Raw genomic sequence first — 22,927 nt, forward strand, 5'->3', positions numbered from 1 at the left:
ACAGCAGCACGTGGAATACCAGTGCAGGGAAATGAACACAGGGACTGTCTCAGAGTGAGACTCCGGCCCACCCCTGGGGATCGTGTGGGACAGCTCAGGTGGACTTGCTGCCGAGAGGGAGAGAGAAACAGAGTGGGGCTTCTAGCCTCCCTGCGTACTGGTCACCTGGAGTCATGATGAAATGTGCATGCTGGGATAGCAGAGCTCCTGTGCCCATCCAGCTCCAATGGCCAAGGCTGCTGTCGGTGTCCTCGCACTGACGGGCAGGGATGGAGCCTCTTCACCCTGGATCCAGCTTTGACCACGGCCCCTGGCGAGTGCAGGTCCCCCAGGTTTGTGGAGCCTGGTGTTGGGCATTCCGCTGTGGCCTGCAGGAGGGTTCAGCAGGTCTCCAAGGTGCCATCCAGAGGCAAAGGTTCCATGGTCCCATTTCTGCGGCCCCGGAGAGCGAGCATCACGACAGGCCTGGGCCTCACCTCAGCCTCATGCAGGCATGAAAGAACCGAGTCTTGCAGGAGGGGGACTGGCTGGTTTTCTCCTCTCTGACACGGCACAAAGCCCTGGGCTCGCCACCTGGAGTTGTGTGTCCCCATCCCCCCGTGTGGACGGGAGACTCATGCTCCCTGGCCATGGCAGTGGGGTCCTCTCTGTCAGGTCCCAGTGCCACCCCTGGTGGAAGGGGCTGCTTCCCTTGGAGCTGGGTGGGTGAGTCCTGGGGCAGCTCCAGTGCTGGCTGCACCCTCCATGACCTCCCGCCTCACTTCTCCTTCTGCTCTTAGTCCTTCACGCGTCCTCCCCTGGTTCTTGGTGACCTCAGACTCTCCCCTGTGGATGAACCCCATCAGGCTTTTGAAAACTGGACCCTGAATCTTGTTTTCCCATCAGGTGCTCCCTGACTTTTCCGTGCCTGGCAAAGCAGCCCTAGGTTCACCCTCTGCCAGGAACCAGCTCACGGGACAGCCTGTCCTCATGTGACCACCACAGTCATGGGAGCTGTGTCCATCTCTGGGGTTGGCTGGTCTTATCTGCAGCTGGCTTTATTTCTAGTTCAACATGGCTGCCCCTGGAAGGGGACAGCCCCTGTGGAGCTACAGATCCTGTATTCCAACCACTTCCAGTCAGGTGATAGGAGCATTTTGTTCCTGTCCCAACACTAGCCAGTCTGAGAGACCCGCCCCTGGAATGTTTGTCTCAAAAAAGTGGAGGACAAGTTGAAGGAGCTGAGTGTGGGGCATGGCCACGCAGGGTCAGCCTGTCCAGTTCTGCATTCACCGCCTGGCCCTTGTCCCCGCTCCCTGGATGGTGCTCGGGTACCTCCGCAGCCCATGAGGCCTCAACCCCTGGCCCTGAACAACCCTGGCAATGTGATGGGACAGATGCATCTCTGCCACCCTTTGGGGCATCCATCTGTCCACCCATCATCACCTATTGGGCCACCTCTGTCCCTCCTCCTTTCTACCCATTTTTATCCATGGCTGCATCAGGCACATGGGTGGCGTGGCATTTTCTGGCTGCCCACCTAAGCATGTCCCTACCCCACAGCTGGGGGACCTGCCCACCTAAGCGTGTCCTGAACCCACCCACGGGGCGGGGGGAGCTGCCCACCCAAGCGCATCCTGAGCCCACAGCAGGGGGAGCTGCCCACCTAAGCATGTCCTGAGCCCATGGGGTGGGGCAGGGCAGGAGGGAACTACCCACCTAAGCGTGTCCTGAGCCCATGGGGTGGGGCGGGGCAGGAGGGAACTACCCACCTAAGCGTGTCCTGAGCCCATGGGGTGGGGCGGGGCAGGAGGGAACTACCCACCTAAGCGTGTCCTGAGCCCATGGGGTGGGGCGGGGCAGGAGGGAACTACCCACCTAAGCGTGTCCTGAGTCCACGAGGTGGGGCGGGAGGGGAGCTGTCCACCCAAGCATGTCCTGAGCCCACGTCGGGGGGAGCTGCCCACCTAAGTGTGTCCTGAGCCCATGGCAGGGGATGCTGCTGCTTCCAGCTCCCCCCATACAGAGTGCTGGGCAGAGCCCCAGCCCTCATTAGGATGTGCTACACCCAAAAGTCTGATCCAGGATGGGAGCAGGGAGCACCTGCTCACATCCTAGTTATTTTCTAAGTATGGTATTGATGAAAATGTGAGCTCGGGTAAGTCTGAGTGGCTTGTCAGCACCCTGCTGCCAACAGCTGCCTGTTTTTCTTGTCCGGGTCAACGAAGGACTTGCAGGCTCTATGGTGAGTGGGGGAAGGTGTCCCAAGAGCTGCCTTTGGGGACACATGCCCCTTGGCAGTGTTGGCTTCTGAGCAGGTTACTCCACCTTCTGCATGTGTGAGTTGTTGACACCATGGAACACAGCTGTTGCTTTGGCTTCTGGAGGCTTTCCTTTGGGGAACCACCCCCTCTCCACCCCACCCTCCAGGCTCTGCGATCACTCTTCCCTGCAATTTGATGTCTAGACTCTGAAGCGGGAGCATTTCACCCAGATCATGAACCAAAAGGATTTTGGAATGGTCACGGAGACGCCCCACTTAAAAAAGCTGAACAGTGCAGGCAGAGAGTCCCGTGGATCCTGTGAACTCCTGGGTCCAGTAGGGCCTGAAGCCCACCCTGGACTTGGCCAGTTCTGAGAGCTGGTGAAGGACATTCGGTTTGAGTTTATGTCAGTTACAAGGGAAAAGGCTGGTAGACCCAAGGCATGGAGTTGCGGCAAGATTGTGAGGTTGGACTGGGGGATGTCAGACTGTCCTCTGCAGCAGCCCCATCTCACAGCGGACTGACTCCCTTTGTGACATGTTCGTCCTCACGTACCCCGGCCTCACCACGGGTGTGGGGAGCATCACAACTGCAGGACAGAGGGACACAGTGCAGCTCCCCCCGCCGTGGGCTCGGGTCACGTGTAGGTGGGCAGCTCCCCCTGATATGGGCTCAGGACGTGCTTAGGTGGGGTGCACTGGCGTTAATTGCATGTTTAGCACTCAGTTTATCTGCAGGTGGGTAGCGGTGCACGTGCTTTTGTTTACTCTGGACCTGGGCTGGCCGTGGGCAAGGACGGGTTCCCGACAAGAATGCGTGTAATGGACGCTGGGAACCACGGCCGCGCCTTGTTGCCGGGATTTTTCAGCACCACGGACAGTGCTGCCTGGCCAGGAGCTCTTTTCAAAGGCGGGAGCAGGTGCCTTGGGTCTTCACAGGGCCTCTCCAGGCGGCAGGAAGCCAGGACCTGCGGGGCCTCCCTCCGTGTGGCGAGTCAGAGACCTGATCCCTGGCTCCGTGGTGCTTTTGTGGGGGAAGGAGGGGAGGAAAAAGGATGGAGAGGAAAGGGAGGAGGAGGGAGGAGGGAACAGAGGGAGAGGGAAGAGGGAAGCAGGCCCATAGCGCGTGGAGCCGGGGTACTCCGGAGCGGGGCAGGCTGGACGGGGGCTGCACAGTGCGCTTGGCGCCTGCGGCGCGGGTGACTGCCCCACGTGAGCGAGCTCCTGCCTGTCGCCCCTCTGCCCCGGGACAGCAGTAGCCTTTTGGTACCTCCTTAATACAATTCAACAGTTTGGAAAAATAAAAGTGGCAACCTACAGTGTTTCTCAGAAATGTTAGGAAGAGTCAACTAGACCGCAGACTCCAGACCCCAGACCCCCGCTTCCAGGCTGGAGGGAGCGTCTGTCCTGGGTACTCTGCCGCCTGTGAGCTGTAGGGGGACAGTCCGCCCAGGACCTGGAGCCGGGGTGCAGGCGGCCTCCTGAGCCACCCGGACGGCCACTGTTCCCCAGAGACCAGTCAGGCTAGGTTCAGAGGCTGTGCGACTGGGAGCCCCGCACCTGCGAAGATCCCCAAGCCAGCCCAGCCAAGTGCGGGGCCCCCAACTGCTGCAGGACGCCCAGGCCGCGGGCTCTGCAAGACCTCCCTCGGGGCGGGCCCCAAGCAGCAGCGCTGGGGGCTAGGTCTGCAGCCCTGCCCGGGCATCGGGGAAACAGTAACCACGCGGACACAGCGGTATCAAGGTGTATTGGGCGGTGTCGCTGGTGTATTGGGGTGGGCCCTGTGGGCGGGGCCCCGCCCCGCCCCCGCCCCGCCCACGCGGGCCCCGCCCCCGTCCCACTCCTGGCGGCTTCAGCTCGTGTCCGTGTCCGGGCGCGCGTCCCTGTCCCTCCACGTTCGTCTCCATCGGGTGAGCAGCTGAGCCAGCGCGACCCCCGGGACCCACAGCAAGGGCAGCAGGGACAGCAGCACGCAGGCGGCGAGCACCCAGCCTGGGTAGAGCTTCTCCTGGCGCGCGGGGAACAGCTCCTGCGGGACCACAGACTCATTAGGTGACGCCGGCCACCCTGGGCCGTCAGGCTGACCCCTCGCTCCTCAATCCAAGGGGCAAGAGCCACCTGCCCACCCGGACTTGGATGGGAATGGAAAAGGCGCGGCCAGAGCAGTGGCCAGGACTTGTGGCCGCTCACCACGGTTCCCCTGGGCCAGGAGTTTGGGAACCTGGGCTGAGCTTCTCTTGGGGCTGGGGACTCCCCAAGGTAAGTCTAGGTATCATGTTCTGGAACCAGAGGGGCTACATGGCCTCAACCCACTGGGCATCGTTGGAGGCCATGTCCCCAGTTTTCTCTCCTATACACTGGTGGCACCACCCACCTGGCTGCAGGTACCATGGAAATTCTTCAAAAATACATGGTCACTCCTCCTTCACCTGCCCTTGGTGTTCTGCTAGGGAGGGACTTTCCGAGACACGTTTGGAGAGGAGTGGCGTCCACATTCCCGAGACGGGGTGGCATGGAGAGGTTTTGAGCGGCCACCAGTGGGGACTCAGGGTATGTCAGGGGCTGGCACTGCTCAGAGCCCCTGAGGCATTTTCAGAGTGTGGCTGGCACTCTGATCCCTCCTCAGGAGGCTGTTGTGTGGAAATGGCCTCAGCCAAACTGACCCACTGGGTGGCAGTAGGGGTCTGCGCAGGACCTCTCGTCACAGACGAGGAATGGGCGGTTGTCCAGCTGCTCGTCCCCACGCCACATGGGCAGGACACAGGCAGGGAGGGTGAAGCCACATCCCCAAGAAGGAGCTCTAGGGCCCTGTGGGGTCCCTGGGCTCTGGGCACTGCTCAGGTCCTCACTCCACTGACCAGGCGCTTGCCCACAGTCACCCTGATCCCATTTCTGATCCCAGCGGGCACTCAGGGATGCCGCAAAAAGCCCATCCTGTTCACATCCCCGGCTTCTCAGTTTGCCAGGCAGAAGTGACCGTGCCACCTTGTCACTGGGACGTGAATGTGCACCGCATGGGTCATTGGGCACTGGATGGCACCATGGAGGCCAGACCGAGCCCGAGGGGTCCCAGGACTCCCCAGGTTCCCGCCGGAAGGACCTACGTATTTGGGGTTCCAGGCCCTGTAGCTCAGTGGCTTCTGGGACAGGAGGGTGATGTAAGCCACGAAGATGGTCAGCAGCAGCAGGGGACTGACCACCCTCCAGGTCAGCCGCCAGTAGGGGCTGGGCCGCCTCCCGGTCATCCATGCAATGTCATCGCAGAACCTGCACCAGATGCTGGGCTCAGGCTCCATTTGGCCCGTGGAAGGTCCACACACTCCAAGCCGAGGACCAGACCCTAACTGGCGTCCAGCCTGCAGCCTCTGGTGCCTCGGCAGCTCCCTAGGCAGAACGCTCTCGGCGGTCTGGGCAGTTGTGGGTTGTGCCTGTGCCCGGCACCCATTCCCCTTTCCACCCTGGCGAGTCCCAGAGGAGCGCTCGTGGGGCAGCAGCTCACCGTTTCATTCCGTAAACATAAGCGACACCCACAACCTCGAGGAAGGCCAAGATGAGCAGATTCAGGGAAGCGGCAACATTGTCGAAAATCTCCAGCCAGTAGTTCCCAGACTGCAGCGTGAAGCAGGTGGCGAAGAGGAAGCAGGCCAGGCAGACCAGCCCTGGGGCAGCGCGACAGGGGTGTGGGGGGTAAGGGGATGGGGGTGGAAGTGTGGGGAGGGTCAGGAGGAAGCCAGTCAGGCAGAATTGCCCTGGGACAGACAGCGGGGAGGGCCAGGGCACCCGGGCTGGAGACTTCTCTTGGCTTCCCACCCTCCATCCCTGCCCTCCCCAGTCTCTTTCCTGTACTGTGCTCAAGGAGCAGGAGGTACCTGCTTTCCTGCTCTGGATGGGGGATTTGGCCTCAGGGGCCGTGGGGGAGGGGCAGCCCTGAACCTCCCTCGACCCTCGGCTCTCCGGTGATGGCTGTCAGCGAGGAGCAGCCTGTCTCAGACTTCCCCTGAACTCAGGCTTGGCTCCTTGTGCACTCCATCCAGGAGAGGCATCTGGACAGCAGGTGGGAGTGGATGGCCAGATGCTGGGGACCGGTCCTCCAGGGCGGCCGAGCTGTGCACTCACCAGTCAGGGCCTCCTTGGGGACCCATCTGGGCAGGACCCCCATGTCCAGCATGGGTGTGATGACCGCCTCCATGCTCCCGAACATGGTCGATAGCCCCAAGGTGAACAGCATCCCGAAGAAGAGCACAGCCCACGCAGGAGCCCCCGGCATGTGGAGAACGGCCTCCGTGAAGACGATGAAGGCCAGGCCCGGGCCCGAGGCACTCTGCAACACACGGAGCCCCAGGCTTCGGGCCACGCACACAGGCACTCCACCACGCACACACACCTGCCTGCAGAACGCACACACTCTCTCCCAGGCTGAGGGCACGAGTGCACATCGCCCTTCCTCGTGCGGGGCTGAGGTGGCTCAGGGCTGGCCCTGCCTTCTGGGAGACCAGGTGATCTCTGCAGGGGAGGGTCCTATTAAAGGGTCCCTTTAATAACCCACACCCACAGCGGGCAGCTGGGCCTGGAACCCAGGGCCTTTTATGTCTTGGGTCAGGCACCCTGAGATGCATCCCACACCTGCCTCCTGGCTGTGCACCCCTGCCTGGTGCCCCCAGGTCCAGGCATCCACTGGCCTTGAGTGTGGCTGGACTCCAGCCATGCCCTGGCACTGTGACCCTCATGCTGGTCACCCCCTTCCTGGGGTCTGGACACCAGCAGTGCCCACTCTTTCGGGTCAGCCCAACCCCCAGGACTGCTGGGTACAGTGTCTGCAGGGCACAGCTGCCTCCGGGGCTTCGGGCTTTCCAGGAGGCCTGGCAACCTGAGACAAAGACAGACTGGGGTCCTCAGTTCACAGGCCCTGGCTCTGGGTCTGTGGGAATTGTCTGCAGCCTTTGGCAGTGGGGCACAGCCAGTACGGCCCTGGTGCTCCTGTGGACGGCCCCGCCTGGCTACCCCAGTGGGTGTGCAGGTACCTTATCCAGAAAGTCTTCCAGGCGGCAGACCTTTAGGGGGAGCCGGGCCACCCTCTTGGGCCAGGTGGCGTTCAGGTGCATGAGGACGGCCAGGTAGTCGCCCCTGGAGATGCTCTGCTCTGGGAAGTCAAACTCGTTGATGAGGCTGAGGATGTTTCTGTGGGGACAGAGGGGACGGCCCCGGTTCCCAAACACATCCAGAGGAACCCTTGGTCGGTGCTGGGAAGAACAGTGTCCCTGGGAAGGCTGGGCCCCTCCAGCCCCTGTTGAGATCATGTGGACGCCTGTGCTATGACAGGGCGGCACTGGTGGGGGCACAGTGTACTCCATGCACACTGCTGGTTGGGGGAGAAGTTGTTCTCTACCCCCCGGGCTTGGAAGGGAAGCACTCCCCCATGGGTGCAAAGGGGGTGGAGGTGGTGGCAGCTTCCTCACCTCGAGGGTGGGTCCTGATTCGCCCTGAGGGGCCGCCCTGCAGGCGAGGACCTGGGCTTCTGAAGGTTTGCTGCAATGACTTCAGCCCACCCGCCTGCCCTTCTGTCTCCACTGCCAAAGGCTCATTCTGTCCTCAGGGCTTAAGGTTCAAACACAGTCACCCAAGGGCAGGGCACGTCTATACCAGCAAACACCTTTTTGGGGCTCCAGCTGTTCCTAGAACATTCCTGACGATAGAGGCCTCCCTCCCCTCATTCCAGCCCCACGTGGCATGCGAGGCTGGCTTGGGCTGTACGGCGCAGGCTGTTGTGCACACAGCTGGTCCTTATCCGCCTGCTCACTAAGATGTGCTTGTAACCCCAAGTCAATATTTGTGCACTTTTGTGGTTATTTGCGACATTCAAAGAGTGAGCAGAAATCAGAGTCGTCGCCATGCACCACCCTGGCTGGGGCTGAACAAAGCCCAGCTCTGCCTTCTTGACCCGGCTCATCCTGTAAATCACTGTCCTTTCCGTGGCCTGCAAGTGCCATGTTTTCCACTTCTGTGTGCCTTTTCTTGGTGGCGTCCCTGTTGAAAAGCACTGTCGAGTGCAGTGCTGCCGTGCTGCCGTGCTCCCGACCGCAGGAGGCTGGGGTGGAACACGGAGTTGCAGCAGCACTGCGTACACTCAGGGCCAGTCACTATCTGGGTGGGGCCGTCCTGGACACTGTAGGGTGCTGTGCAGCATCCTCGGCCTCCACCCACTGGGTGCCAGGCACACCCCTCACACAAGTGTGGCCAACCAAAACTGTCTCCATATGCTGCCAGACGTCCCCTGGTGGGTCAGAGTCACCCCATGGTGTAGGGACATGCTGTCTGGCCAGTGGGTTCTCATGGGCCCACCTGAAGGTAGTTCACAAGCAAGTCAGGTGCCCTGAGAAGGCTGTGGGTCTGACGAGGCAGCTGCCTGTGCAGGGGACAACCTAGCTGTATCAGCGGCCTGGGACCACCACAGCAAACGACCAGCAACGGTGCCTTAAACCACAGGAATTCAGCCTTTCCCGTTCTGGACAACTGTGGCATCTGAAATCCCCGTGTGGCCCCTACCAAGCCTGCACAGGAGACTCCTCCCGCCTCTTCCAGCTTCTGCACCTTCAGGCGTCCCTGGGCTGTGGCCACAGCACTGCGACCTCTGCCTCCGTCTTCACGTGGCCGCCTCCTCTGTGTCTGTCTCCTCTTCTTATAAGGACACCGGTTATTGGATTTAGGGCCAACCCTACTCCAGGTGGACTGATCCTACTTAATTACATCTGCAAAGACCCTTTTCCAACCAGGTCACATTCTGAAGGTTTGGGTGGAAGTGACCTTCTGGGGACACCATTCACTCTACACCCCTAGAGAAATGAAAAGTACCCACGCCACCCTTCCTCATGCCGTGGGAGTCTCAGTGTGACAGGCACCTGCCTGGCAGCCGTGCCCCACAGAGTCTGGCATGGCACCTGCGCTCACCTGTCCAGGCAGTGCTCATGGTCATTGGTTGCCTTGAACCCCAGGACGGAGAAGACAGCGATGGACGCGTACAGGGAGGTCATGCTGTTGACCAGGGCGATGACCACCGCATCCTTCTGGCAGTCATTCCTGGGCACAAATGCACGCTCATCACCGGCTTTGCAGGCGGTAACTGGGCCTCACCCAGGGGAGGAAGTGAGGAGGGGGCTTCCCTCCTTGGCCCTCTCTCTGCCTGGGATGCCCCTTCTCTGACCCAGGGGCTGCTGCTGCCAGTCCTGGAGTCTCAGGATGGCCTTGGACCCCTCCCTACAGTCTCCTCCAGCAGCCCCAGCTCAAGGCTGCTAAGGGTCTGAAACCCATTCAGCCCCCACCAAGGCCTTTGGGCCCACGGGGCGCTGAGAGGCAGGGCACTCATGGAGGGTCTGAAATGTAGACGTTTTGGAAAATCATCTTCAAAGGAGAAACGCACACAAGCTCAGCTCCAGTGTGAGGTCAAGGAAGTAAGGTATCAATCACAAACATTTAAAGCTTCCCTGGCATCCCAGCTGGCACTTCCTTCCCTAAAGGCCACCAGCGGGCAGCACTGCCCAGGGACCAACCTGCCCCTCCCATCTCATGCAAACTGCCTGCCTCTGAAGGGGACAGAAATCCTGGCAGCCACAGGAAATAAGGTTTGTTTCAGGTTCATCACAGTGCACTGGGCCATGCATTTTATGATCTGTGGAATTGCACTTTGTAGGGTTCTGTGCATATTATGACATCATAAAAGCAGCACCTGCTCACATCGGCACCAAGGGGCCTTGAGTCTATTTCTGGTGACCGTCGAGGCTTTTATGGCCCCATGTGTCATGTGCATTTTGATTGGTGTCATGCCCAGTTACACCCTGGTTCCTGGGTGTGATTATCCAGGCCGTCTTCCTGCAGCCGGCTCTGGACGTGCTGGGAGCTGCCGCAAGGGCCCAGGCCGTGGCATGAGGTTCTTATCTCGGGTTCACACAAGGCCACCCTTGGATCCACAGTGTGATCTTGAGATCAGGAAGTGCTCGGGGCATCTCCCCAAAGCTGCTATGGCTGGACACCTGAGCCCAACTGCCTACCTGGGCGAGTTGTAACTTGCGAAAGCGATGTGTCCTCCAAAGGCCAGGGACAGAGAGAAGAATATCTGGGTGGCTGCGTCCAGCCACACCTGGGGGTTCTGGAGAATGTGCATCTGGAACGAGTAGGGAGAGCATCTCACTCAGCAGGCAGACCACACCAGCCGGTGGCCCTGACTGTCCCAGAACGTTCCCAAGGCGGCTTTGGGGACACTCATGAGCAAGTGGGACCTGTACAGATGCCAGGAACAGGGTAGGACCGTGCAGGTGTGCAGGTGTGGAGTGGCAGCTCTGGACATGGCAGATGCCAGGCCCCTGTCCGGGATATGGCCGAATGAGCCAGTAGCTGTCAGGCCCGCTTGAGAACATAGCTGGCAGGGTTTTCGGGGCTGGAGATGGGTTTGAGCAGCTCCTGCGTGGGCATGTTTACTGTGCCCTCTCTAACCTGGCAGTTCTGGGTGATTTGAAGGCCCAAGGGCAAGGATCCCATGCACAGAACCTGACTTTTCTGTTTGTGGGGGACCCGGGAAGGTGTCCTCTGTCTTCTGCTAGGACTCCAGGCAGCCATGCCCATACCCAGGTGCCCATTCCCACACCAACCCCTGGAAACTGCCTCAGGACAATGGGCAGGCAGTGCCGCGATCTTGGATAGTACAGAATGCTCTAGAAGCCGTGCAGGCTTCTGGAGCGGGCACTGGCTCCTGTGGCTCCCGGTGGGGCGTGTGCAGCTGGACAAAGCCCTTGGTGGTGTCAGGCCCAGAGCAGGGACATCCGGTCCCCAGTCAGCCTCTCCTTGAACCCTGTCCCTCCTCCCCTGACCCCTCACATCCATGTCCACTTGGTGTCCCACAGGTGCCAAAGTCCACCTGCCCCAGATCGAAGTCCTCCTCCAGGCTCACTCCAAACCTGACCTCTTTCCTGAGGCCCCCATTCCCTCGCGCCATCCTGGGCCAACCTCACCCCTGACCACCAGACAGCACAGCTGCTGGATGTGTGGTTCCTGGCCTCTCACGCTTCCAGGTAAGGAAGGGAGCTGCTGGCCACCACCCTGAAATGTGTGTGCTGGAAGCCCTGAACTTTGATCCAAGACCCACTTACGTTGGGAGTGAACAAGTAGATTAGTCCTTGTGTGGCCCCCGGCAGGGTCAGCCCTCTGATGACAAAGATGGTCAGGACCAGGTAAGGGAACAAGGCTGTGAAGTAAATCACCTTGAAACAAAAGGTGCAGTAGTGAGACTTGAAATGGGCTCTGGTCCGTCCACAAGCCTCAGAGAAGCAGGCAGGCTCCAGACACCTCCCTGGTGGTCAGAGTAGCCGCTTCTGGCATGGGATCGACCAGGATGGATTGGGGGGCACCTTGGGGGATTATGGGGTGCAGGCTCAGGCTAAGCTCAGAGGGTTTGGGGCTCACCAGAAACAGTCACATGCATATTCGTTTACACGTTTGTGCCCTATCGAGCACTGGCCATCTGGGAGAGTCAGGCCTCCTTTGAGCACAGGGGTTGGGCCCTGAAGAGGGGTCTGAGCCGTGGCCCCTCCCTGGCGTCCCTCTCCCAAGCCACCCGCCGCCACTTGCCTCTCTCCTGGTCACGCTTGTTTCTGACTGTGTCCTTTCCCTGCTTTGGTCCCCTCTCCGGCCTCCCTCCTGTTCACTCTCAAGCTCTCAGCCCTACTGTGTGGCTGGAGTCCTCTTCACCCTGATGCCCCCACCTGGCTGCACCTACCCTGTGACCCTTCTGCCCACATAGAGCTATTTCCCAGCTCCCATCAGCTGTGGACAAGGGTCTGCACATGAGGTGTCCACATGGAAAAGCATCTACAAGTGGACACTCCTCTGTCACTCCCCTTCTCAGCTCCCCCAACACAGACTGACTGCAGAATTATCCAGGATGTATTTTTTTTTTTGAGACAGAGTCTCGCTCTCTTGCCCAGGCTGGAGTGCAATGGCCCAATCTCGGCTCACTGCAACCTCTGCTGTCTGAGTTCAGGCGATTCTTCTGCCTCAGCCTCCAAAGTAGCTGGGATTACAGGCTCCCAACACCACGGCTGGCTAATTTTTTTTTATTTTTGGTAGACATGGGGTGTCACCATGTTGGTGAGGCTGGTCTTGAACTCCTGACCTCATGTGATCTGCCTACCTTAGCCTCCCAAAGTGCTGGGATTACAGGCGTGAGCCACTGTGCCCAGCTTGGGATGCATTTTTAAGGACCTTTATAATAGGATTATTTGGAATTTCTGGCTGACTGCTTTGTCTAATTTAGTAATTCCAGTCCTCTCAAGCATGAAGACCCCCACCCTCCACATAAGAGGACTGACAACCTCAGTACACTGAGACACTGCCCAGGGCATGGGGCACTGGGGTCCTGGGTCTGAGGCCCGTGGGTCAGGAGGCATGGTCCAGGGTGCTTGGACTGAGTGCCATCGTTTGAAAAGAATCCACACATGTGTGATACCAGACTAGAGATGATAGCACACACCAGAGAATACAGGATGAGAACTCTTCTGGCTTGAGGGGCCCAGGCAAGCAGGAGGCTCAGGTTCTACTGGTCCTTTCTGCTGCACCCAATGGAAACCACATGGGTGAACATCCATACAGTTTTTCTCATTATTTAAGCCTCTTTGAAAGATAATCACTTGTTTAAAACAAAACTGACAATAATGCATTTGTTGTTCATAACATGTTATAAGTAAAATGTATGACAACAATAGTGCAAAGCCTGGGAGGGAAAAATGGGATAAAATGCAATGACTTTCTTAAATGACCATAGAATACCCCAGGATCACTTAGTGATCAACCATGACAGGCTAGAGACGTAGACTGTAACCTCTAAAGCAGTTACTAGGATAACAAGAAAGAGTTAAAGCTAAACCAACCAAGGAGATAGAGCGGGATCCTGAAAAATACATAGAGAAAGAGAGGAACAAGAATAAAAAAAACAGATGGGGCAAATGGAAACACATCTGAGGATAGAACTAAACCCAACCATATCAATAATCACATTAAATGTAAATGCTCTAAACACCCCAAATAAAAGGCAGAGATTTTCATATTGGTTAAAAAAGCCAGATCCAATTGTATGCTGTCTACAAGAAAAACACTTTCAACATAAAGACACAAAAAGGTTAAAAGAAAAAGGATGAAAAAAGTACACTCTGTTAACATAGCCCAAAGAATCTGGAGTGGCTGTTTTAAAACAAAGTCAATTTCAGAGCCAAGAATATCACCAGGATAAAAAAGGTTGCTTCACAGCGATAACGGGATCAATACCCTAAGAAGACATTGTAATCCTAAATATTTATGCCCCTCATAAGAGCTTGTAGACACAAAGCAAACACAGGTCCATGGGGAGGGGTCCTCGGGGCCGGAGGAAGCAAGAGAGGGGGTCAGGCCCTGCCAGCTCTCACCTTCCCTGTAGTCTCAATGCCTCTGATGATACACATGTACACGACTGCCCAGGAGGCTGCCAAGCAGAGAAGCAGCCACCACTGGATGGAGCCACTGTCATTGATGTCGGCTGCGATGTTTAGTGTCTGCCGGTACCAGAAGTAGCTCACGGCGCTGCTGCCCTGGCACTCCTCCACGAACCCTGCAACCAGGGGGCCTGTCACAGGCTGGCGTAGGCACCCTCACCATGTGGCTCGAGCTCAATTTCCCTGGAATGCTCTCAACACTGCCATTTTGGGCTGAGGTGCCCTTTCACTTCTTTCTGGGCCCAGGGCTGAGATGGAGAAACAGATGTGGCTATGAAAATGAACAGGCTGAGTGAACCTCAAAGGGAAGCTCCACTTTGTGAAGGTTTATGAGCCCTGCTGAGTCCAGGTAGCCTGCAGCCTCTTGGACGTCACTGTCACAGTGTAAAACTGGTCCCCTCACTTTCTTCTGCCACCCACCATCCCAGACCCCCAAGGATGGCACAGAAGCACTGGATGGACAGTGGCTGCATGTATCAAGTGTGTGGCTGACTGGTGCTTGGGGAGAAAGTGAGGCTGTGGCCAGGCAGGCAGATTGCCCTGTGACTCCCACTTCCTCCTTGACAGGGCCACAGGCCGATGCAGGGAGCCAGAGACAGTGTCTGACAGCAGCAGGCTCCCACGACATCTCTCAGGACCCATTGCAGTCCATTCCTGGGACACTTGACTGGGGAAATGTTGGGGGGCACTCATGGAAAAGTCTGAGGATTACCGGTATCCCAACCAGGCCACTGCCCATGTCACAGGGCTCCTCCCTTCACACTGTCCTCTGGCTCCAAGTCCCCTTCTAAGGCCCTGCCAGTCATTGACCCGAGCACTGTCACAGCCCAGCTCGGAGTGGGCACTGCCTGCCCCACACTTGGCTGAGAGAAGGGCGTGGGCAGAGCTGACCCCTCCAGGCCCTTTTCTGGGGAAACTTTCCTTCAGTGGAGTGTGGGGCAGATGTGGGAAGGGCAGTTATAGGGCCCTGCCGTGTGCATTGAGAGAGGACTTAACCCCTCCAGGCCTGCCTGAAAATCAAAGAGCTGGCCTAAGTGACCCCAAAAGGAAACCCCTGGACAAAGTAGAAGGAATTTGGAACCCACAAACCATCGTCCTGGAACTCGGGCTGCAGAGAGCCTGTCCTGAGGCCACTTCCGGAGTGTTGCTGGGAGGAGCCCTGGCAGGACCACCCACCCTCAGAGAGGCGCCAGGAGGCTGATGTCACAGTCGGGGCTCTTGGCCTCCCCAGAGTGCCCAGCTCTGGCCCAGGGCATCCAGCGCAGACTCAGTGTTGGTCCCTGAGGCCGGTCCCCTTACACCGTGCCCAGCCTAAAGTCTTAAATTTAACAACAGCAGTGCCATTGATGACCATGCCATGCACACGGCTGTAAGGGGACCTCGGTGGTTCCCCAGCCCTCCCCCTGTGGTGAGCATCCACCATCCACAGCTGCCCTGATGCTGGGCACGCTGCAGCCCATGCCTCTCTCGGTCATGCCCAGACCCCCACAGCAGGCGGTGCCTAGCTCACCTGTTCTGTTGAGGTCTGGTGGGCAGGAACTCCAGGGCAGCGGGTGCTGGAAGGAGTTGAGGAGGTACCACAGCACCCATGCCACGATGGCATTGTAGTACAGGCTGATCAGCAAGGACAGCGTGACACAGCCCAGCCCTGCAGACAGGGACCATGTCAGGCGGCCCGGGGCTCCTCCCAGCTCCCTCTGCCCAGAAGCAGTGAGAATAAAACAAAAAACATAAAATAACACATGCTGAGGGGCACGACTGAAAGCCAGGCCTCCCTCACACCTCACACGTGAATGGCAACGCCAGCTTCCAGGTCCTTCCGGGATGTTCCGGCACACACCGTCTCCATTTCTGATTCTCCCTGAGTCACCGCTGCTTCTCACACACACCCAAGGGCTCCCTGCCACCCCGCCCGCCAGCTTCCCCTGGCCACGTGCGTACCACAGGCATGGACCCGCCCCCGCCCCACCACTCATCTGGGAGGGCCCCGTCCCAGGCAGCCACAGTCAGGACACGGGAGGACGGTGGCCTACCTACTCCACTGAGGTACGGGGAGACGGCCGTCCACACGCCGACGCTGCCCTTCCGCAGCCGCTGGCCGATGGCGAGCTCGACGTGGAAGATGGGGATCCCCTCGAAGACCAGTGCGATGACGTAGGGGATGAGGAAGGCCCCTGTGAGGAGGGGGTGCTCAGTATCTGCCCAGGCTGGGGGGCAGGGAGGGACTGTGGCATAGGCCAGGGGGAGCCACCTGTGGTCTTCAAGAGGCAGACGGAACCTGAATGTTGGGGGCACCACTTGGGTGGCGGAGACACCCTTGGGGCACTGTCGGGTTGCAAATCCTGTCTCTGATTTTGGCTCAGTTGCTGAGACCTCTGATCAAGAGGGTAGGGCCCTGGAGGGGAGCAGGGGGCCCAAAAGGAGGCAGCCGGCCTTGGACGAGGACTTGGGGTCTAAGTGTGACCCCTGTGTTGCATTTACTGAGGGATCAGCATTATTGGAGGCACCTGCATTTTCCTGGGGGATGCTGTGGCTGGCAGTGGGGACTCAGTCTCTGTGGGAAGGAGGCATGCAGGGGCCTGGCAGAATCACACTCGAAACCTCTGCCATCAGCCTCCCCTGGGAAACAGCTCCTTTCATTAACGTGATTTTCAGAAAATTCATGAGTTTGCAGAAATAAAGTGCTGACTGAGCATGTTTTTTAAACACCCCCGTCACCGGAGGAGGTCTGGCTGCTTTTGCGTGAGGCCACCTGTTGGCTCCCCGGCTTCACGCTGCTCTTGTTGGAGCTTCATGCAGCAGATGGCGAGAGCTGCTCTGTTCCCACAGGGAGCCTAGGGTGGCTTGAGGGCTGCTCTGTTCCTGCAGGGATCCCGAGGTGGCTGGCCGGCTCTGCTGGAAACTGGAACCATCTTTACTCATGGGGATGTGGCAAAAGAGTGGTGTCTCCAACCAAGGCCCTGAGAGCTGCATCAGGGCTGGACCTGTCCCCCCACTTCCTGGCACCTCAGGCCTCTGTATCTCCATCCAGTGCCATGATGGGGTCGCCCACAGGCACAGCAGGATGAAGTCCCCATGGGCTCCAGGGCAGGGGGAACAGGCCGGCTCCACTTCCTGGAGTCAGTCGAAGCACCCAGTAGAGACAAGTGGCCGTGTCTTCTGCCTGGGGCACCCGCAGTGGAAGGGGCAGACAATGTGCCAGGGCCTGGTGCTGAGGATTCGAGCAGGGCTGGCTTCCCGTGGAGTCCACAGACCCTCTTGGCCCCAGCGAAAGAGCTGGGCATGATCAATTCCTGCAATTTGACCTCTAAGTGCAGCTGTTGCCTACAAGACCTGCTGGGAGGATGCTGGTTCTCCCGGCTCCTGGTTCCGTGGGCGTCCCTAGGCTGCTGAGGAGGCCCCTGTGTCTGCGTCTCGGTCCTCCTGGTGGCCTCATCGGGTTGGCAGCTGCACTCTTCCCCAAGCAAATCACCTTCTGTGCATGAGTTCGGGTCTCTGTGCGGCTCCACTTCCGTGCCCAGGGCTGTTGACTCCTCCCCAGCTGCATATGCACAGGTGCTGGGACAGGCTCCGGGGTGGCACTGACCTCAGGCCTTCTGCCCTAAGACGCTGACCTACATGGGCGCCAGCTGCCCGCGCTCTTCCCCGCCACGCTCCTCCCCGCCGCACTCCTCCACCCCAGGCTCCTCCCCACCACGCTTTCCCTGCCATTCTCCTCCACGCCTGGCATCTCCTGTCAGCTCCACTTTGCCAGGCAGGGTCCGGCTTCCACAAGCTCGTTTCCAGGTCATCAACACAACTTTGCTCTGGGTTTGTGTCACCATGAGAATGTTCTGTGATTGCCACGGAAACAGGGAAGCCCGAGAGTGGGAGGTGAGCCTTCACCCCCGTTGGTTTCTGCACAGGACTCCAGGGCCAACATGTGGGGGCCCGACGGCTCTTGTCCATGTCATTTACACAGGGGCAGAAAGACAAGCATTGAAGAGGGGAAGCTGAGGTCTACGGAGTCAGCCTCAGGTGGAGGCATCTGACACCCCGAGATGTCTCCTGGGAGAGTGGGGACAGCCGTGGCCGGGGCCTGGAGCAAAGGGGAACAAAACCCAGGGCACCCCAGGGAGCTCGTGGCAGGGAGTCCCCACACCTGCTTTTCTTAGGCCAGGTTCCCGTGTGAATGGGGGACGCACCCGAGCCAGTCCCTCTTCCCCCACCTCCAGCCTGCGCCGCGAGAGCCCTTCTTCCCTCCCCTCCAGCCTGTGCTGTGAGAGCCCCGCTTCCCACCTCGCTCTCCAGCCTGCACCGTGAGAGCCCCTCTTACCTTTCCCCTCTTCAGCCTGCACTGTGAAAACATCACTACCCCCCACCCCCAGCCTGCACCGTGGAGCCCCTCTCCCCTCCCCGACCTCCAGCCTGCACCTGAGGTCTCGCAGCCAGTGTGTGACCAGCCACCCATCCCATAGGAGGGGCTTCAACAGCCACAGGCGCATAGTGGCAGGGTGGAGGACAGACGTGGGTGGTGTAGGCACCGTGTCACAGTGGTCAGGGGCTCCAGGTTCCAGATGTGGGATCCACTGTCCAGGGAGCACTGCAGACTCCAGGCCAGCAGGTGCCCCGGGTCCCAGCAACCCTGCTCTGTGGGGAGGGCCATCGAGCCTGGGCTGGGGCCTCAGGTGACCAGGCTGAGGTCAGTTTGGCAGAGACCACCCTGATGAGATCATCAAAGGGAAAGATTTGGGGAGAAGTGAGCTTCTCTCTGTGACTGATTTGGGGAAGTTGAATCTGCTGTGTTTAGGGGAGAAGAGATGAGAGGGTTTTCTGTGAATATGAGATTGAGACCACAGTTAGGATCTTCACGAAACAGGAGCATCGACTCTGTGGCACACCAGACGCATTTAAAGCCGTATTTAGACTGCCATGTGGGCATAAATGTAAATTAAAAACCAACCAGAGTGTTGCGGCTGGGGGTGGTGGCTCCATTGGCCAACCCAAGCCCAGCATGGTGGGCACTTTCCCTGGCCTGCGTGGGCCCAGCTCTCACTGGGCAGCCTTTACGTAGCCTGTGTGGGCCCAGCTCTCACTGGGCAGCCTTTACGTTGACCGTGCAGGAAGAGACAGTCAGTCCATGCTTTTTTCCCGAATTTGAAGAAAGAAGAAGGGTTGATTCCCCATGGTAAGTGTCTACACGACTCCTTTTTGAGTGTTTGCTTTGAGACAGCATCTTGCTCTGTCACCCAGGCTGGAGTACGGCGGCACAGGCATGGCTCCCTGCAGCCTCAACCTCCCGAGCTCAAGCTGTCCTCCCATCTCAGCCTCCTGGGTAGCCAGGGCTACAAGTAGATGCCAGCACGCCTGGCTAATTTTTTTTTTTTTTTAATGGAGACGGGGTTTCACCATGTTGCCCAGGCTGCAGCTCCTAGTTTTAACAATTACGTGAAGTTTAGCGCAGTCGTTCATGAGCATGGAGGACGCAGTGGTGTCTGCTGAAGATGGGAAAGGTGGCTGTGAACAGGTGGCTGCTGTTACAGTTGTCCACACAGGATCGGGAGAAACGTGCACCCCACCGCACCGAGGCTGCGAGAGGCAGAGGCCGCAGTCCAGCCACTGAGCAAATGCAGAGGAGAAGCAGGCTCTGCTCAGAGCAGCGGCAAAGGCCAGGGATTGCTGAGAATGGACCAGAGACATGCCCAGGGTCATGGTGGAGAGACCCACAGGAAGGCAGAGAGGAAACCGAGACGGTGCTGCCGTGCCGGCCCCCACTGCCTGGGCCCTGCCTCAGGGTGAAACTGTCAAGGAGGAAACTGCCCCCAGGCACTGTGGAAAGCAGCACAGGGCTGAGGCAGTGCCGAAGAATCTCTTCTGGAAATTGAAAACCTGGTGTAAAGCTCAGAGGAAAAGTAGCAGCTGGCAAAATTTCAAAGAATAAAAAAGAAGGCCTTGCTCTACTACTAGGCATCGAGACTTATGAAAAAGCCATGGTAATTAATATAGTGTCGTTTTTGGTGCAAGAATCCACAGATCTCAACAGCACCTACCGGATACAGAAGCTGGTTGAACACGGAGGTAGTGGGGAGGAGGCCGTGCTTGATGAGTGAACTCACTTGTGTGGACACAGCCAGCCCAGAGCCACCAGCTTAGTCATCAAAGCTTCCTGGGCTAAAGCCTTAAACCATAACAAGCGTTAGAGTGTCCCGGACAGCTGGCCTGAGCCCATTGCTTGGCATTTACGGGTCTACGCTCCTTTGATTTAAAGGCGCCGAATATGTAATAAAGCAGGTGCCATGAAGTGTCATAGATGTGATAAAATCACTGTAAATCTTTACCACAATGTTTTGCTACATTCTGTTACAATGTTGCTTTACAAGTCTTAGCTTTGAAGAGAACGTTTATGTAGTTAAATACTTATGAATGGGAGAGCAAATAATATTCGCCTTTGGTAGTCATGAGTATATGCAAATTTTAAAAGCTGCACAGTACCTGCTTCTTAATTATATCTTATTTTCAAAATCATCAATGAGTGATCCTCACAGTGAGACAAAGTGAAGGGCACGTTCACACACTGGGTGAGAATGCTGACCGCACGGCCCTTAGGAAACGTGCGAGTTAAATAAACTTGGATGTTTCATGACGTGCGACCCGGTGGCTTGCATCGGGAAGTTGACGGTACAGTCGTTCATGAGTGGAGCAGCCCTGAGGTCCCCATGCAGCTGGCGGGCAGGGCTGTTCTCCCTCCTCAGCAGCACCCCAGGTGGGGGCCTCCCCAGCTTTGCCCCAGCGTGGAGCAGCTGAGTTTAAGGGAGGCTAGTGGCAGACACTTTGACACACTGCAGGTGCTTAGCAGTGGTAACTGGGTTTCAGTGGGCAAAGCATCGGCAGGCAAGGCATTGGCGGGCAAGGCGTCGGCGGGCAAGGCGCTGGCGAACAAGGTGTCAGCGGGTAAATCGCTGGCCGGCATTTCCAGCTCTGCGTGAAGCCTGCTGCCCGCACAACCTTGCAAGCTCCGGTGACTCTTAGCGGACTGAGCCGCAGCCAGGCAGTGAGGCCCCGGGAGCCAGGGACGCCTCTGCCCTCTACTTCAGGGCTCTGGTGCTTTCAGAAATGCCTTCAAGGGGACTCCTTCATGATGAGAAGATCCAAGGCCCAACACGCACTCTCCAGCCCCAAAGAGACCCCAATGCCCCAAGGGCAGCAGTGATGGGTGTTTCTTTTTGTTTTCTATTTGTCCGCATTTCCAGCATCTTCTGAAGGTTGAGAATCTTTTCTTAACCAGGAGGAAAAACCCTTTAAAGGAGTAACCTTATAACAAGGGATAATTGTGCAGGGCTCTCAGGGAAGGAGCTGAGGCCCCGGGAACAGGCTGACCAAACAGCCCGGCCTGGCCTGAGGAGGACTCTGCGGCCTGGGAAGCCCCTGCCCGTGGCACCTGGGGACGACTCTGGTGTCCATGGGTGATATTGTACGTTGGCTCCCTGAGAGGGGTGGTTCATGCCTGTCCCTACCTCCTGTGTCCCCACATGGAGAGCAAAGTGTGACCCCTGCATGAAGAGAAGCAGGCACAGGGAGAGGGGAGGCTCGGGGCATGCGGGAGCCCATTTCAGTCAAAAATGCACTTCTGGGGGTGGTGAGTCCAAGGGTCGGTAAAGTCACCCAGACAGTTCCGAACATCCCGGTACTCCCTGCAGGGCTCTCCCAGAGAACCAAAACCAGGGAGGCAAGGGGTGGGCCCCCAACTTCCTGCACAGAACCTCGGGGAAGACCTGAGCACATGTCTGGACACACCAAGGCTGTGGCTAGGAAACCCAGAGCGGATGTGTGTTCTTAACAGAACCGACGACATTCAAATATAAGAGCGCTCACTGCTTGGAGTATGTTTTGGGCGGGGGGCCCACTCAACCTGACGCCTGGCAGGAAGCTGCCCTGAGGTCCCGGAAGACCACAGTGGACCCTGAGGGGACTGACTCTGCCGTGGGCAGTGGTGCACCCTGGTTTCCAGGAGGAGCGACTCTGCCCAAGCACTGGGGATGTGTGGCAGGCGCCCAGCGGGTCAGGGTGGAGACGGCCTCCCCTGCTTAGGGGTCTGCCCCAGGTCGCAGGCTGGCGCTTACCTCCTCCATAGGTCTGCCCCAGGACGCAGGCTGGCGCTTACCTCCTCCATAGGTCTGCTTAGGGGTCTGGCCCAGGACGCAGGCTGGCGCTTACCTCCTCCATAGGTCTGCCCCAGGACGCAGGCTGGCGCTTACCTCCTCCATAGGTCTGCTTAGGGGTCTGCCCCAGGACGCAGGCTGGCGCTTACCTCCTCCATAGGTCTGCTTAGGGGTCTGCCCCAGGACGCAGGCTGGCGCTTACCTCCTCCATAGGTCTGGCACAGGTATGGGAACCGCCAAATATTCCCCAGGCCCACAGCGAACCCGACGCAGCTCAGGAAGTACTGGGCCTTGTTGTCCCACTTGGGCCTCTCCTCCCCGAGGTCGCTGGCGGCCGGGTCTGGTTCTGGGGCATGAGCCATGGCCACTGAATGCCCCAGGCTGCAGGGCAAGGGTGGTGCCTCACTGCACACCCAGCACCAGAGAGCCGTCTCCAGCCTTTGCTGGCGTTTGGAAGCCACGAGCAGCCCCCCTGCAGTTTTCTTTTTTCATCTCTTTAAAGGAAAACCAGTGGCGCGTCGTTAATGGGTAACTCGGGCCCAGGCCCTGGCTCCGACGTTGGGCTCCTTCCCTGGCACCCACGTCCTCTGCTCCTTCTCTCGTGCTCTGTGTTCCAGGCAAATGCCGGGCCTGGCACCACCCCCAGCACCATGAAGACCGTTTGCAAGGACAGCCTCATGATTTTTGTTGTGGACACCAGGACTCCCAAGACTGAGGCATATTTTAATTGTTTTAAATTTCTTCTTATGTTTTATTTAACCTTTTGATCTTGAGATACTTGTAGATTTTCACTCCGTCACTGTCAGAAACAACTCAGATCAGATTGCATGCACCCAAAGCCCAGATTCGCGCAGGGATCCTCTTGGCCGCCCTTGGGAGGCCGGGGGCTGCCCTCACGCCCACTGCTGCCCTCAGGCCACTGGGCAGGACGGGGTGACAGGTACCCGCTGTGCGTGGGGGCAGGGGGCTGAGGGGTGAGTCTCCCCTGTGCTCGGGGCACCCCCACCCGTTGGGGGAGGGTTGATGAGTTGACACCG

At 58.4% G+C, this 22,927-nt stretch overlaps 1 protein-coding gene across 1 annotated transcript; it reads right to left on the minus strand.

The window, feature by feature from the left end:
• Positions 1–4,094: 4,094 nt before the first annotated feature.
• Positions 4,095–22,349, minus strand: SLC6A18 (solute carrier family 6 member 18). The gene is made up of 12 exons (XM_007961133.3): positions 22,093–22,349; positions 15,786–15,926; positions 15,263–15,400; positions 13,687–13,868; positions 11,380–11,490; positions 10,285–10,397; positions 9,188–9,316; positions 7,264–7,420; positions 6,359–6,563; positions 5,742–5,901; positions 5,347–5,509; positions 4,095–4,271 (listed from the first exon to the last, which is right to left on the minus strand). Exons 1-12 carry the CDS (start codon positions 22,250–22,252, stop codon positions 4,095–4,097), a joined length of 1,836 nt encoding a protein of 611 aa, XP_007959324.2. The 5' UTR covers positions 22,253–22,349.
• Positions 22,350–22,927: the final 578 nt, after the last annotated feature.

This window comes from Chlorocebus sabaeus, chromosome 4 (assembly GCF_047675955.1).
Source record: "Chlorocebus sabaeus isolate Y175 chromosome 4, mChlSab1.0.hap1, whole genome shotgun sequence".
NCBI classification, from domain to species: domain Eukaryota; kingdom Metazoa; phylum Chordata; class Mammalia; order Primates; family Cercopithecidae; genus Chlorocebus; species Chlorocebus sabaeus.

What these genes read in the sequence shown, in the direction of transcription:
- SLC6A18 (XM_007961133.3), bottom strand. Translation starts at nt 22,252, where the DNA reads ATGGCTCATGCCCCAGAACCAGACCCGGCCGCCAGCGACCTCGGGGAG. An exon ending in TATGTTTACGGAATGAAACG is followed by an intron (nt 5,510 to 5,741) that starts GTGAGCTGCTGC and finishes CATCTGGTGCAG; the next exon opens with GTTCTGCGATGACATTGCAT. An exon ending in GGGCCTGGAACCCCAAATAC is followed by an intron (nt 4,272 to 5,346) that starts GTAGGTCCTTCC and finishes GTGGTCCCGCAG; the next exon opens with GAGCTGTTCCCCGCGCGCCA.